This window comes from Rhineura floridana, chromosome 12 (genome assembly GCF_030035675.1).
Source record: "Rhineura floridana isolate rRhiFlo1 chromosome 12, rRhiFlo1.hap2, whole genome shotgun sequence".
Lineage (NCBI taxonomy): Eukaryota > Metazoa > Chordata > Lepidosauria > Squamata > Rhineuridae > Rhineura > Rhineura floridana.
This window is the reverse complement of record NC_084491.1, coordinates 14258453-14275908: the sequence shown is the minus strand read 5'-3', so window position 1 is coordinate 14275908 and position 17456 is coordinate 14258453. Positions and strand designations below refer to the sequence as shown.

General features: G+C 43.3%; 1 protein-coding gene across 1 annotated transcript in view; it reads left to right on the top strand.

Annotated features, from left to right (window-relative positions):
* Window positions 1-17456, top strand: part of LOXL2 (lysyl oxidase like 2) — a 124892-nt gene that overhangs the window by 52173 nt on the left and 55263 nt on the right. The window contains exon 4 of the mRNA XM_061593529.1: window positions 10181-10392. Within this exon, the coding sequence (XP_061449513.1) occupies window positions 10181-10392 (212 nt within the window). The remainder of the gene's footprint in view (window positions 1-10180; window positions 10393-17456) is intronic.

Here is a 17456-nt window from a genome sequence, read left to right as displayed (position 1 = left end):
TAAAATAAGCAGAACTTGCAGAAAGAAAACTTTTAATTGATGTTTCAGTTAATAAACATTATAAAAGGATGTTAGTCATCACTGGATTAAATGCCGTGTACAACTTTGTTTTAATTCTTCTTCCACCTAATTGCAGAAAAGCAATATCTGAGTAACATGGAAGGTTGCTAGCATGGTAATAATCCTGAAGTATTTTTCAGTGCTACTGGATTTTTTTCGTTCTGACAAAAACATCTCCAAGTGTCCATTTATGTCATTCGAGGGACCCAACTAGCTATGATGGTATTGCCTGCAGTTTTTTGTTCATGTCTCTATTCTGCACAATTCAGGTGTTAAAACAGGAGGTGTGGTGGTTTGGCACAGAAACCAAGACCACCTGACCATAGTTTCAGCAACCACACCATACATTTACATCACATCCAACACATAGTGGAAGCACTTGACTTCCCCCAAAGAATACTGGGAACTGTAGTTTCCCCCTCACAGAGCTACATTTCCTAGCACCTTTAACAAACTACAATTCCCATTAGTCTTTGGGGAAAGTCATGTGCTTTAAATGTAGGGTGTGGATCTGCTGCATAGCAACACTTGTGCTGCTCAGATGAAGGCAGTGGACAGAAGGAGCAGAAGGCAGGGTAATGAATGGCTCAGCAACCATAAGAACATAAGAACATAAGAAGAGCCTGCTGGATCAGGCCAGTGGCCCATCTAGTCCAGCATCCTGTTCTCACAGTGGCCAACCAGGTGCCTGGGGGAAGCCCGCAAGCAGGACCCGAGTGCAAGAACACTCTCCCCTCCTGAGGCTTCCGGCAACTGGTTTTCAGAAGCATGCTGCCTCTGACTAGGGTGGCACAGCACAGCCATCACGGCTAGTAGCCATTGATAGCCCTGTCCTCCATGAATTTGTCTAATCTTGTTTTAAAGCCATCCAAGCTGGTGGCCATTACTGCATCTTGTGGGAGCAAATTCCATAGTTTAACTATGTGCTGAGTAAAGAAGTACTTCCTTTTGTCTGTCCTGAATCTTCCAACATTCAGCTTCTTTGAATGTCCACGAGTTCTAGTATTATGAGGGAGGGAGAAGAACTTTTCTCTATCCACTTTCTCAATGCCATGCATAATTTTATACACTTCTATCATGTCTCCTCTGACCCGCCTTTTCTCTAAACTAAAAAGCCCCAAATGCTGCAACCTTTCCTCGTAAGGGAGTCACTCCATCCCCTTGATCATTCTGGTTGCCCTCTTCTGAACCTTTTCCAACTCTATAATATCCTTTTTGAGATGAGGCGACCAGAACTGTACACAGTATTCCAAATGCGGCCGCACCATAGATTTATACCATGGCATTATGATATCGGCTGTTTTATTTTCAATACCTTTCCTAATTATCGCTAGTATGGAATTTGCCTTTTTCACAGCTGCCGCACACTGGGTCGACATTTTCTCAAAGAATTCTAATAGGTTACTGAGACAGGACTTTCCCTTGCAGAAGCCATGCTGGCTCTGCTTTAGCAAGGCTTGTTCTTCTATGTGCTTAGTTAATCTAGCTTTAATAATACTTTCTACCAGTTTTCCAGGGACAGAAGTTAAGCTAACTGGCCTGTAATTTCCGGCATCCCCTCTGGATCCCTTTTTGAATATTGGCGTTACATTTGCCACTTTGCAGAGACCAAACACTCTATTAGCTATGAAGAACAGCTAATGTCATTGTGCTTTGGCCTCTTCTAGTAATGAGGGTTTGCTGTTGGACAGGGCTGTAGAATCTTTGGCCCTCCAGATGTTGCTGTACTACAGTTCCCATCATCCCTGACTAAGCCGTGCTTCCTGGGGCTGATAGGAATCCAACAACATCTGGAGGACCACACGTTTCCCACTTGTGCTGCAGGGTCTTTCCCAGCAGAGTACATTTGAAAGGATCAGATTTATGCTTTAGCTTTAGGTGGTCCAAACAACTACATACAATGCTGCAGCTAAAGTGGATTGACAGGTCTTGCTTTTGGGCTTCCCTTGGGCATCTGGTTGGCCACTGTGACAACAGAATGCTGGACTAGGTGGGCCATTGGCCTGATCCAGCAGGCTCTTTTTATGGTCTCTTTTATCCAGTCCAACTGATGATTTTCTGTCTCTGATGTTCTGCTGAACCAGAACTTTGCCTTGTTTTCAAAGAGCACCATTAGAAAATATATTGCAAAGAAGAAAAGATAATAGTTATTTTAGGGTGGTATTCAATGCTAGTCCTACTTTGAGTAAACCCATTGAAATTAATGGACAGGACTAACTTATGTTCATTAATTTCAGTGGGTTTATTCTGAGTAAGACCAGGGCCGGTCCCAAAAAGCAGTCAGGTCGGGCCCTGGCCGAGGCCCCTGGAGCCACAAAGGCCCCTGAGGGGCCTCTCAATAGGATGGGAGAGGAGTAGCGCTCCTTTTCTGCAATCCACGGCAGAGTAGCTGCCACGGATTGCAGAGAGGGACCTTCTTCTGCCTGCCCATCTCTGCTATCTTTTGAGGCTGTGCAGGCTGCGCACACAGGACTGCCATTAACCAAGATGGCAGCTTAGGTTTCCCTAAGGGGCTGAAGCCTTCGGCACCATCTTGATTGATTCCAGCACTGCGTGCACATAGCAGCCCACACAGTCACAAAAGACAGGCGAGACGGAGCCAGCCAAGGGACGGGCAGAAGAAGCTCCCTCCCTATGAGAGACAGGTAGGTGAGTGTGTGAGCGCAAGCATGCGCGTGTGTATGAGCACACACGTGCACTCCAGGGCCCGGCGCAAGCTGGTGTCCAAAGGCCCCGGCATGTCTGGAGCCAGCCCTGTGTAAGACTTAGCTACATTTACAGATTAAGGGTTGTATTTAGCTGAGTTTTAATGTTTATTCCAGAATCCTTGGAACAAATGTTTGAATTCAGTGACCTTAGTGTTCAGCATGGTTGGTATTTATTTACATGACTTCTTGTGGGAAAAATAGGCCAAATGCATGTCTAGCTAAATCAACATATGATACAAAACTTCAGACACTTATGCCGAGGCGAGAAGCCCATTATGGGCAAATGTGTGTGTTTCCCCTCTCATTTCCATGTGCTCCTGCACATGCTAGAAAAGCTGCCATGGACAGAGTAGACAGATGGTGGAAACTTCATTAGCCAGACTATTGCATGATCATTGGAAACACCCCATGAGAAAATATAGGCTGGGTAAAGCCACTGTTAGATGCTGGAAAAGGGAAGAAAGGATATACCACGTTGGGCCCATTTTCCCACACTGCAAATTTATACACAAATTGTCCAGATATCCATACAATGTGTTGCAGAGTCAGCATGGTGTGGTGACTAGAATGTTGGACTCACACATGAAACTTCCCTGGGTGACCTTTAGCCAACCACTGTCTGTCAGCCTAACTGTCAAAGGGTTTTCCTGAGGATAAAATAGGGGAAGAGAATCATGTACTCCTGGGTTGGGGAACCTTTGGCCCTCTAGATGTTGCTGAACTACAACTCCCATTAGCTCCAGCAAGCATGGCCAATGGCCCGGAGTGATACGAGTGGTAGGTCAGCAACATCTGGAGGACCACAGGTTCCCCACAGCTGATGTGCTTCATCTTGTTTATTATTATTATTATTTAACAGCATTTATATACTGCTTAACTGTGATAAAACCTCCAAGCGGTTTCCAAAAGAGAATAAAGCATTACAATGATCAATAAATGACATTCAAAACAAGTATTTAAGAAAACATTCAGAAGATAATGAAAATCAACAGTAAGCTAAAAAAAAAAAAGATTAAAGTGCTTGTGAACTTCCTATATATCTGGAATCAGAGCTTGGAAAAGTTACTTTTTTGAACTACAACTCCCATCAGCCCCAGCCAGTGCCATGCTGGCTGGGGCTGATGGAAGTTGTAGTTCAAAAAAGTAACTTTTCCAAGCTCTGGACTCTGGATAGGCTTCCTCCATTCTCAAATGAATGAGAGTGGCACATGGTCATCCTCCAGCATTTCATAGATGAGAATAAGGGCAAACTGGTGACATGTCTCTTCTCGTGCCAAAAATTGCTTCCCAGGCCTCACCTTGATTGTACATTGCTAAAGGCAGTTTCTGTGCTCCAGCTGCTGCATGTTCTTGTCATTTGCTTGGGCTGTGATAGTCTGTCATGCTCCATTTTAAAAGCCAAGGATGTGCCTGTCTTTTAGGTTGAACAAATAGCGTTGGAAGTGTTTTCATTGTACTACAGACTTGTAAACAGTTCCAAATGGGGTCTAACTGGCTCCACCCCAGCCCCAGCCCTCTGTCATCCATGCTTTGGAGCTGAAGGTCTGATGCAAGGAGTCACTCTTCATGCATAGGTTCCCCACACGATATAAAAGCTTTCATAATCAGGGGTTAGAGATCACCAGGCCTCTATGTGAGTAGAGCGGGGGTCCCCACTTCAGACCCCCAGCCCAGGGAGCAGCAGCAGCAGCAGCAGCAGAGGATGTGACAGTGGGATGGGGCCAGCAGGCATTTATTTTTTATTTATTAAATGAATAAGCTCCTTGGATAAAAAGCAACATACAACTGTAATAAATGAGATGTGCAATGAGTGACTAATCTTCACTTTAAGATGTACGAAGAACCCAGTGTAGTAGTAAGAAAATAGCAATATTATTCTCCCCCAAACTCTTGTATATCGCCACATTTTCTCCATCTATACCATAGGTACAGAATCTGGACTATATTGACCATAATCATTAGCCATACTGGCTGGGGAGTCCAACAGCATCTGGAAGACTATAGGTTCCATACCCCTATGTGAAATATAGGGGAGAATTTTGATTCAGATCACATTTAAAGCTGAATTTATCAAATTTGCACTTTCCGAAGCAATATGAGAACCAAAACACAGCCATCCTTCAAAATTCAACTTCGCTTATTCAAATTTTGCAATGCAGTCCTCCAACCAAACAAGGTTTACAAAAATGCATATATTAGGAGAAAGTTTGCATAAAATTGTATTAGTGAAATTAACAAACGAAAACACATTATATTAGGAGAAATTGCTTGCAAAAATATATCAATGAGTCAGAACTGCAAACAAAAATGTGTTTATCAGGAGAAATTCTCACTAAAATGCTGAATAAATTTTATGAGGATTTTTTTAAAAAAAATCATGAAATGTGGAGAAACAAATTGAAGATTTAAAAAATGTGAAACTGAGAGAAGCGAAATGGACAGATCATTCCACCCCTACTCTAAACACACAGAGAGTAACATGTGGGATCGCTTAGCCACTGGTGTGATATCATATTGTGGTGCTGCTTGAACTGCTTGACCAGAAAAAAAATTAAGAGGGATTAAGAGGGCAACCATAAGCTGATGGCTCTGCTTTTAGAAGATACAATAGCAACTGTAATAGGCAGGCTTGGTGCCAGTGAGCAGCCAGGTTGGGCACTGACTGAGGGCCCCTATGTCTGAGAAGGGCTGCAGCTGCTGAGGCTGGGCGGGTGTGGCTCCCGCTCCAGGATCCATGCTAGTATTGGGTCATAAAGTGTGTGCCCCATGACTCAATGCTGGTGTGGATCACAGAGCAGGAGCCACCCTCCTTGGCAACACCCCCTGCCACTGGTGATTGCTGGCCACAACACTTCCCATGTCACCATGATAGTGTGGTCTGTGAGCATGCTTACCATTACCCATCTTGGGTTATATGACAGGCATGCACCCGCAGTGGGCTAGCATGCTGATACAGCCAGACCTATTTAAGCCCCCACCAGCAACACTGGCAACAGTAATGTAGCTGCTTTGCTGCCCTCAAGAGCCCACTGCAATTTGGTGCCCAAGGGCCCCCTGCAGTCTGGTGCTGGCCCTGGTTATAGTGCACCCTTTTGCAGGGTTCTCAGACATAGTCATAGACTCTCAGGCAATGTAGCTGGGAAGATAGCGTGCTTTTCTTTTTGCAAATCTTTGTCTATTAACTCTTAATAGCACATTTGTTTTTCAAGTTATAATGTGCAATCTGGTAGGTTTTACAAGGTGGGCTTCCTGTACTTTACCAATACATCTGGGTATTTACCCTGAAGTACATTTTAAATGGTAATGATTTCAGACCTGCAGTTTTAGCTTAAGATCTGCCAAGTGAGTGGAAGAATTCTTTGCTGGGCTTCCTAATAAAAATGTGTGCACCAGAGGTTCTATTCCATATTGGTCCCAAGTAGTTCCAAACTGAGAACTGTGTGAGATGGGGGTAGGTAATATACCAAATGGAAAGGCTATTCGTAAAACTACATGGTAGGAAAGGTTTTGGTAATTAACCTGAACATCAGGGAGGGCACTCCCCACATTCCTTGATGGTGGTAAAAGCAACTTCACCCTGCTGTTTCTCTTTTCTTTTAAACTGGAATCTTACAAGTATCTAAACTACACAAATATAAGACAGGAAGAAAGCAGATAATTGTCCAGAATGTTTGGAGATTATAGCATTCAAGACATGAATCTGCCATACCCATTGCCTGAGGTCTTCATCAGGGCAACTGCTCTGGGTACCTCCATCTTTGGGGGATAGTCAGGAAGATGGGTGTTGTTAAGGAATGGCCCAGGAGGCCCAAATCTTTTGCAACAGGCCCCTGATTGCCTACCCCTTCCCTCCTTTTTTTTTTTTTTACTTTGCTTGCAGAACAGCTTCCCCTCTGAATGTTCCTTTGAAATTGAAAGTTGTGAACCTGTAGCTTTCCAAATGTTGCTGGAGTCTAGCTCCCATCAGCCTCAGCCAACATGGCCAATAGTCCAGGATGATGGGACTTGTAGTCTAACAACATCTGGAGGTCCACAGGTCCCCACCCTAGGCTGCATATCACTGATAAAACTTATGACCAAGACACAGTAATATGACTCTGCTCAGCACTTGTTCTGGGCACCAAATGTCAAAAAGGGTGACCTTTCTTTATATTCCATATTCAGAGAAGTACATCACATATGAACAAAAGAGAGGGCCTTTGTGGAAGTTCTATGGAATGCCCTTCTCTGGGAGGTACATTTAGTGCTGACACTGTATCCTTTTTGGTGCCAGGTTAAACCCTTTTTATTTGCTCAAGCAATTTAGATTATGGTATTTTTAGTTGGTTGTATGGTTCTGTTCTGCTTAATTTTATTATATTGCTGATAATGGTCACATTCATACCCGTACATGTAAAGCACATTTAAAGCACATGGCTTCCCCCAAAGAATCTCAGGAACTGTAGTTTTATCACTCACAGAGCTACAATTCCCAGCACCCTTAACAAGCTGCAGTTCCCAGGAGTCTTTGGGGGGGAAAGCCATGTGCTTTAAATGTATGCTGTGGATGAGACCCATGTTTTATAATGGATGTGTAATTTTAAACTTCTTTGCCACCCTGAGATCCACTTCTGGATATAGGGCAGGTGATACATTTTAAAAATAAAGGCTGGTATTCAGTGCTAGTTCTGCTCAGAGTAGACCTATTGAAGTTAATAGACATGACTAGCTCAGGTTCATTAATTTCAATGGGTCTTCTTTGAGTAAGACTTAGTTGCATACAACCCTGAATAAATAAGGATGTTCAGAATCCAGCACCAGGACTAATTCTTCCTGTTGACTTTGTGTAGGTATTTTTAAATTGCAAACTGTATCAAGATTGCATAACTTACTTCTAACAACCTTTCTTTTTACAGAATCACAGTAGGTTTGAAAAATAACAACCAACTCTTTTAGCCTGCTACCCCTTTCCCTTTCAGAGGCATTACAGTTATGAATCAGAAGGGAGGAATTCAACAGTTGTGACGGAATGACAAGCAACAATGTCTGTTTTCTTGTGAAGAGAAATAAGCTCTTTTGGAAACTTTATATATATCTCCAGTGGTCTTTTCTTGGATTTCTTTTTAGCTGCCTGCCATTGCAGCTCAGTGCTTTTTCTCCCAGTCCACTTTAGCGTTTTGGGAGCCAAAGTTCCTGTGAGGTTTGTGCTGCTGCTGTCACGTAGGCCAATGTTGTGAAAATCAGCCTCTTTTGTGACTCATACCCCATCGCTTCTGTTGAAAGAGAAATCCAGGCTTGTACTCGTGAAGGAAATTCAGTTCACAGAAGCGAGCACAGAAATCTTAGAAAAACATGATTTAAAGTTTTAACGGCCTAGCAGGCCATGTGGGAAGCCCTGGCAGATGAAGTTTGGCCTGCAGGCTGGAGGTCCCCACCTCTGAGTTAAAACGTTTCACCTTTACCCTCTGGCAAGGCATAACAACTACTGGAGGCAGAAACAGGATAATTTTAACCAACAAATAGTATTTATCTGGTCATTTGTTTCCCATGCTTCTGGTATGCATGGTTAGGAGTTATCCTATTTCATTTTCACAACAACCTTATGAGGTAGGTTAGGCTAAGAGATAGTGACTGGCCCAAGGCAGGAGTGACTCCAAAGCTAAGGTGAGGAGAACACCAGGCCTATGACCTTGTCTCCTGGGAGACAGATGGCGATAGTGGGGGTGGGAGTGGCAGGGCAGGGCTCTGGGCAGCCCTCTTGAGGTGGGCCAACAGCTGTGGGACCAGGCGGTAGTCAGGACTATCAGTCAGGGCAAACTAGGAGACAGGATTGTGCCACGGGTTAGATTTCTGAAAAAGAAACAATGGTATATTTAAATCAACCCCCACATTCCTTGCGTTTTCTCTGAAGTAAGTCTTACTGATTTTGATGGAGTTAACTTTGAAGTAAGCATGTCTAGAATTGCGACGCTAATTTCCAGTTTATGATTCAGTTATAATTAGTAAGTAAAAAATCCCTTTCTTTCAATTAACCACAAGGACGCAGCAATGGGGGTTGGGCAATGGAGCAACTATTTCCTTCTCTAGGAGGCTGCTTGCCCCACCCCCCACCCCTGGTGCTACCTGTGCTGGATTCTATCCAACTGAGGATGGGGAACCTCAGACCCAAGAGCCAAATGCAGCCCTCCAGGCCTCTCTCTCTGGCCCTCAGGACTCTCCCTAAGCCCTTCTCCTTCCTAGGCCACATCCCCTACTGACCCTGCTTCATCTCCTCAAGTGCTCCTGCTTGGCTGGAATGTGACAATGCCTCTTGCTTCCCTGGATGGAGAATGGGGTGTGTGTTTGTGTGTGTGCATGTGGGGCAAGGTATAGATAGAAACCTCTGACTTTTGTGTTTCTGGGATGTCCCCTACTCTACAAAAGTAAGAGTCACATTCATTGGTCTGCCTCTGGTCCCACTAGTCACCACTGGCATGCAGCTGCCAGAAGTTTCCCTAGGAAAGAATGCAGCCCTCAGGCTGATCAAGGTTCCCCACCCCTGATTCAGAACCATAATCAGATCTAGAATCCAAGCCTGGCAAAACCCTTGATATTTGCAGATGTTCATACGCTTTTAAATTATATTCCTGTAGTAAAGAGGTGACCCATAGGGCAACAGAAATGGACTCTGCAAGCTGTTATGATTGCTAAGTGAGTTATACTTTGAGCCTGGATAGATAAATACCCCCTGTCTATTATGGAATGGAATGAAGACCTCCATGCCCCGACTACATTTGAAGATACTTCATATAGACATCAATTTAAAGTGGATACCTATTTTGATATCTGGAGGGCTTATTTTAATTTATATGCTTAACTCAATATGCATTTACTGATAGGTACAGTGTTCATAATGTAAACTGATGATGGTTTATTGTTATTTCCGTTCATATTCTTGTTCTTTAAACTTTTTTGTACCTTCAATATTTCTATTTATTTCATTTTTTGTTATGTTTTTCTTTCTTTTCAGTATTAAATTTGCAAACAAAAATTCACACACACACAAAAATCTAGAATTCAGGCCTTTGGCGTGCATAGGTACTTCGAGACACACACCAAGGCTGTCATGATTTTATCTTCTGACTTCATCTAACCAAACTTCTACAATTGCTCAGGGCTTTGGGACTGCCTTGTTGAACAGTTATGTGTGTGTCCATAGGCACTGTGATTCAAAAAGTGACATCAGATGCCCCACTTCCAATGCAGAAGCCTCCAAGGCAGCAATTTCTGTCTTAGCTGAAGAGCTGGGTTTTTAAAAAATGCGGAGAAAATATATTTGTTTTATCTGTATAACAAATCTGTTATTTGTGATCTAATTTTTGCTTGTAGTATATCTTTGCTGTGGCCAATGAATAAGCAACAACCCCATATCTATCTCCAACTCTTCTTCCTAGAACATGAACATTCAAGTGGAAGATGTCCGGATACGCCCCATCCTCTCTGCTTTTCGCAAGCGCATTCCCGTCACGGAGGGTTACGTGGAAATAAAGGAAGGGGGTGTTTGGAAGCAAATCTGTGACAGAAACTGGACCCCAAAAACCACCCGGGTCGTGTGTGGCATGTTTGGATTTCCAGGAGAGAAAAAATACAATGCCAGAGCCTACAGGTAAGAAAGAGCTTTAAAAGGGGCTGGTTGTGTTTTTGATCCCTGCTTCGGATGGCAGGTTTCCAAACTGGAGCTGGAAGAACCCAGGCAAATTGCTTCAGTATTCTGTCCTACCTTTGTCAACGTATAAAATGCTTCATTTCTTCTTTTAATTTCCTTCACAGTTCATAACAAACACAGCCCTTGAGCAGCTGCAGAACAGCTTATGTTAAGAAACTGTTTGCATTGTTTTTCCTGTTCCAAGACCATGATCTGGAGCAACCATGGAGGGAGATCCAAAGGCACAATGACTGGGGTTTTGGCCTTGTCCTATTGGCTTGTAAAAGAAGGCTGTTTTCCAGGGTTCCTGCTTGCATGATTCCACTGGCTATGATACTTGTTGTTCTTCATTAGTGAGAAATGTAAAAACAAAAAGGTTCATGGATTGGAATCATGTACAGTCACATGGCAAGGCCTCTCTCTCTCTCTCTCTCTCTCTCTCTCTCTCTCAGTCCAGACGGGTTTGTTTTTTTCCACCGGCAACAGTAAATAAGTGCTTCCAGGTGACCTGGGGCTATGCTGTACACATGAGGACAAAATATCACATGTCAATGCCAATGTTCTTTTCCTCTTGGGATCTTTAAAACCCACTGTTTATATTTCAGCCCGATGTATTGTGAAAGAATTCACCACAAGAAGGGGCTGAGAGAGGGGTCCGTATGAACTCATGTCTATTTGACATGGCTCTGATATGGTTTGGTGCTGTGTCAACGTACACGGATAGAAAAGAGGTTTTCTTCCTCTTTTATAACACTAGAACTTGTGGACAATCAATGAAGCTGAATGTTGGAAGATTCAGGACAGACAAAAGAAAGCACTTATTTAAAACTATGGAAGTAGTGATTGGCCAAATTTATGGAGAATAAAGCTATAAATGGCTACTAACTCTGATAGCTATGTTCTACCTCCACTGTCAGAGGCAATATACCTCTGAATTCCAGTTGCTGGAGACCGCAGGAGGGGAGAATGCTTTGCATCAGGCCCTGCTTACATGCTTCCTGTGATCATCTGGTTAGTCACTGTGAGAACAGAATGTGGACTAGATGGGTCACTGGCCTGATCCAGCAGGCTCTTCTTATGTTCTTATATCTGGTTATCTGCCCTTTAACACAGATTGTATCTTCTCTCTCTGCACTCTCCATACAGCAATGCCCTATAGCAGCAGTTTACAAAAGTTGAGGCTCAGTGGCCGTGACAAAGTACTACTTCCTGCCCCATCTCAAAATCTCCAGATTAAAAGGGGGACTAGCATCTTGATAAGAATGATGTGTAGACAATGCCCAAAAAACCCAAAACCGTTGCATGCATGTGGAACATATGTTTGCTTTAGAACATAGGAAGCTTCTTTATACCGAGTCAGACCATTGATCTATCTGGCTTGGTATTGTCTACCCCAGTGTTCTTCAACTTTGGGTCCTCAGATGTTGTTGGACTACAACTCCCATCAACCCCAGCTAGCTTAGGCAATGGCCAAAGATGATGGGAGTTGTAGTCCAATAACATCTGGCTGAGGAACTAAGTTTGAAATGCAGTGGTCTACACTGACTGTGTGTGTGTGTGTGTGTGTGTTATAGTTTCCTTTCTTTAACCACAAAAGGTGCCCAGAGTAGCTAACAATGAAAACAACCACTTAAAGCAACCAGTCATCAATAACAAAATATTAAAAGAACATAACAAAGAGAGGGCTATATCCAACATTCTCTGTCCACTAATGCAAGGGCTCCTGCACTAGCAGATAGCTGAGTTTTAATGCTATGCAACAGAGGAATTCAACACAACAGTTGTGCTAGTGGAAACTCTTTGCAGAACAGATTGTACATCTATTGTGCAACAAAGTTACCAGCAACCTATGTATGCATTCTTTTGCACAACAACATTCTGCTGGTGCAAAACATTTTACCAGAGGAATAAGTATACTGCTATGTGACTTTTAACTCAGCATACATTGGATATAATCCAGGTATGTTAAAATGACACAAGACTAGGACTCAATGAGATAACAAATACACACAGCAGTTAAAAGATCCCTTCCCCAAAGATCTTTAACTGGCACCAAAAAGATATAGGGAGGGCATTCCAGAGACAGGGCACCACCACCGAGAAAGCCCTATCCTGAGTCTCTGCCTGCCTCACTGGAGATGGCTTGAGGATCCAGAGAAGGGCCTCCAAAGAAGATCTAATGGTCCAGACAGGTCCATTTGGGTGTAAGCAGTTCTTGAAGTACACTTGAAATACAGCAGAACATAATGAACAGAAATGTAAAAACAAGACTAGGGCCCAACAAAAAAACAAACACACAACAGCAGCTAACATGTACTTCAGGGATCCAATATGGCAGCTTTGTGTGTTCCTCAGAACTTATGGGGAAACGTTATCAAACTTTATTGGGGAGAGACAATAGCTCAGTATTAGAGTATCTGCCTTGCATGCAAAAGATCCCAGGCTCAATCCCTGGCAACTCCAGGTAGGGCTAGGAAAGATTTCAGTCTGAAACCCTGGAGAACCACGACCAGTCAGTGTAGACAATATTAAGCTAGGTGGGCCAATGGTCTGACTCTGTGTAAGGCAGCTTTCTGTTTTTATGGGAAGGTGGCCTTCATGATATCAGTCTAGGCAGCCAAGGTTCCCTAAACATCAGTTTGTCCTTCATTGTGAAAGTTCCTTTGCAATGAGCTGCCGTACGACAGCATTTCAGTTCAGCAGGAATAGGCCTAAGATGTTTGAAGGGCTCTCTAGCCCAAGTCCAGTTTGAAGATAAAGAACCTTGAGAAGAGTGAGCAGAGACTTTTGAGAGGTCCATCACAGTTAACTCCTGGGCATCAGACTAAGCAGGGGCCCGCTTTCATTCTTCCCTGCTGTGGTGAAATGTATGGTATTTTTCTTAAATTATATTTCTAAATTTAACAAAAATGTATTTATATGCAAATCTGTGTCCTCTTTTGTCTTATTTTTGTTTGTTTGACACATATCTTTTTTTGGCAATGCAAAAATGGCAATCCTAAGCAGGCCTGGCAAGTGCCTAGGAATGGGGGGGAAATTGATTCAGTTTGCATTTAAACATGAACTTACCTAATTCACACTTTCCAGAAGAATACATGAACTGAGACACAGCCATCCTTCAAAATTCGCCCATCTCCAAATTATGCAATGTAATTCCAAGCCAAGTAATGTGTAGAAAAATGCATATAATAAGGTAAAGTGTGCATATAAATATATCTAATAAAGAAAATAACATACACAAATGCATTATATTAGGGGAAATTGCTTTGCAAAAATGTGTATACTAAGAGAAATTGCATACAAAAATATTGTATATGAGGAGAAATTCACACTAAAATGCTGATGAATTTTTATGAGCATGTTTTTAAAAAATTGCAAACTGATGTGGAAAAGCAGAGAGCTGAACTTAAGACTGGAAAAATGGGAAACGGAGAGAAACTAAAACCGACAGATTCACCCATCCGCACACGTGCCTGACATGAAACTCAGTGCATACCCTGGAACATGGCACAGAACCTTCTAGAGGTCATTTCCTGGAAGATGTGGCAAAGAGCTCTCTGAAAGCAGAAAAGCTTGAAAACCATTTTGCTAGGGACGTGAAGTGTGGGTTTCCTTAAAGGCTGAGCCCAAATGCTACCCATACCATTTCCAGTTCATGGGGAAGAGCCTGTAAATCTCCACATCTTATTTTATTATTTATTTATATCCCGTCCTTCCTCCCAGTGGGAGCCCAAGGGTTGGGATTCCAGATGTTGTTGGGCAGCCAGCAGCTCTCTCTCTCTTTCCCCAAGGGATTCCTTAACACACTCACTGCCTTTGTAGTTTCACATGTTGTGTTAAAGGGAAAACAACATTTCCACTGTGTCTCTCTCTCCAGTCACTTGGATTCAGTCGTTTTTACATGTGATTCTGAAGCCCTGTTAGCATGCTTCTCATTTCTCTAATTTCACTCTGCATAACATCATAAATAGCCTTTTCCCCTCCAAGTGGGGCCTTCCATTCACACTGTGGTTTCCACAGCTGGAAAACTAGTTCCCAGATTGGGTTTCTACTCCAATAAGCTGACTCTGTAATTCTGGGGGCTGTGGATTCAAAAGGAACCCTCCCCACCTCTCCTGCCCACAGAATTTTTCATTCCTAAATCCAGCCATGGCTTTTCAGTGCTGAGGTAATCCACGTGAGACAGCAGAGCTTCACGATGGTGGGAGGCAAAATGATTCACAGATGCCTCTTTTTGCTAAAGAAAACAACTTAGTTCATCATCCTTCTTGCTGCCAGATTCTCACCCTGGAATGTAATTTATTTTCTGCATTTGACAGGGCAGTTTATATTAAAAGAAAGACAAACTTTTAACACTCCCGGAATTTCCTATCCTACTGTTTTCCTTGTTCAACCCTTTCAGGATTTTTGCTAACTCATTCCTGTATCATAAGGGTGTAAGAAGAGCCCTGCTGGATCAGGCCAAAGCCCAACTAATCCAGCATCCTGTTCACACTGTGGCCAGCCAGATGCCTATGGGAAATTTGCAGGACATGAGCCCAACAGTGCTCTCCCCACTTGTGATTCCCAGCAACTGTTATTCTGAGGCATATGACCTCTGATACTGGAGACAGTACAGTACTTACCCATCACTGATAGTCTTTTCCTCCATGAATTTGTCTACTCCTTTAAAGCCATCCAAGTTGAGAAGTGCCCTGCTTGATCAGATCAAGGTTTATCTAGTCCAGCTCTGTGTTTCACACACTAGTCAACCAGATGCTTCTGAGAAGTGCATGAAGGCAATTGTCTTTAGGTAAGATAGGAAGCTACCTTATACTGAGTCAGATTGTTGGTCCTCAGTATTGACATTGACTGGCAGCAGCTGTCCAGGATTTCAGGCAGGAGTCTTTCCATGCTCTACCAGGTGATGCATGCTAGGGATTCAACCCATGGGCTTTGTGTATCCTTCCCTACCTTTGCCCTGAAGTGCTTGATTGTCAGAGGCATGCTACCTCTGAATCTGGAAATCTCTTTTAGCTGTCATGACAAATAGCTATTGAGACAAGAGTCTCTATGAATTTGTAATGGAATGTCTGTCTAGCCCATATCAAATCCTTATTATCAGATCAACCCCCAAAGCAAAATGTAACAATTTCCCCACAATACTGGCCAACTCAAGCAGCTGCCTGCACCACACAATTCTCAGAGGCCTGTTTCTCAATTCACACTATAAATTGCTGGCACAAGTAGATGACTTCTTTAAAAAACGATTAAGAATTTAGGCATGGGAAGGATTTCCTTAAAACATTGCACTGCAACTCAGAAGTCCCATCATTCCTAGCCCGCATGGCCAATGGTTCAATAATATCTGGAGGGCCACAGGTTCGCCAGCCCTGCTGCACTTGAAGTAGATGTCTTCCAAGCCATACTGAAATATCTAAATCTACATCTTCAACTGAGTGTTCTGCTTTTATGTATAAGTGGATGCCAGACAGGCCAAAATGTTAGGGGCATTTTGGATTTTTTGGTAGGATGTCAATGTATTGTTGTTGCTCTTAACTTTCATAGCCTATAGATTTCAGACAGTGAGGATGGTGCTTTCCATATGTTAATCTGGCAACTCCCCAAAGATGCAACACAAGTTCATGTAGTCCAGAAGTAGCCAATGTGGTGCTCTTCTTATGCTGTTGGAAGACAATTCCCATGATCCCTGACTATGGACCATTCTGGGTGGGACTGATGGGAGTTGGAGTCCAACAGCATCTGGAGGGCACCACACAGGCTGTCCTTCACATATGAGGCTGCAGCTGAATGAGTAGCTCCTTTATATTTTCTCCTGGGTTACAGCCTTCAAGGAGTCTCCGTGTTAAAAGCCTAAAGCCCAACAGAAATCGTAGGCAACAGCAAGAGGAAATCCCCTGTGACAAATACAGAACATCCCAGGCAGCCTTTTGCTTCCAGAGCTCTCGTCAATTGGGACCTTTGGCAAGAATGGCTCTGGCGAGTGCAGATAAGGCCGGGAGGAAAAGAAGAAAGAGTGCAGTGTCTGAGTAGAAAACTAGGAGAAAGGCTCTCATTATCCCTGCCAGGCTTGCAGGCTGAACAGAATCTGTTTGAAGAGAAGACAGCGATTTCCTTGACCTGGGAGAGGGAAATGAATTATTTATGGGCTATTAAAAATAATCAAAAGTTTGTTGTGGAAGAGAGGGAGACGGGGCTTAAACTGAGCTAAGGTGCAGGCTGGAACCTGCTTGTACATTCAGGTTTGGAAAATGGAGTAAAAAAAAAAATCAGGTACATTCTGAGCATGTCCAGAGTGCATTTCTCTCACTAGTAAACAAGCACAGCTCATTCCCATTCATCTGTGTGAGTCAATGTGGTGGAGTAAATGGTGTGCTTGGACTGGGGAGACTCAAATCTTCCATCAGCCACAAAGCTCACCTAGTGATCGTCGGTCAGTCACTCTCATTCTACCTCATAGGGTTTCTGGAAGGATAAAATGGGGGCCATGTATTTGAGGTCCTTGGATGAAGTATGGGCTAAAACCCTGTGGTTAGGGGATAGAGCAGGTGCGGGGAACCTTTGGCCCTTCAGATGTTGCTGAACTGCAACTCCCATTATCCCTGGCCATTGGCCATGCTTGCTGGGGCAGATGGGGGTTGTAGTTTGGCAACATCTGAAGGTCCAAAGGTTACCCACATCTGCTCTATCCCCTAACCACAGGGTTTTAGCCCATACTTCTTCCAAGGAGCTGCTTTACCAGATGACCAAACTCCTCCAGAATGACAGAGGGTTGCAAACTCTTGTGATTATTTTTGTTTTTTAAAAAAGGTAACTAGGTAAAGTCTGGTGGTAAATTCCAGTGCAAGTCCAAGTGGCAGAGCCTATGGGACCTGGTATTGTTGACAGGTCCAGGAGCAGAGCTCATCTATTTCTATCAGGTTTGAGGCAGAGGCCAGCACATCAACTGTCTATTTGCTTAAAGTACGCAGCTATACCATATGTGAATCAGAGAAGTGGACTTGATGGTCTACAGGGTCCACCTC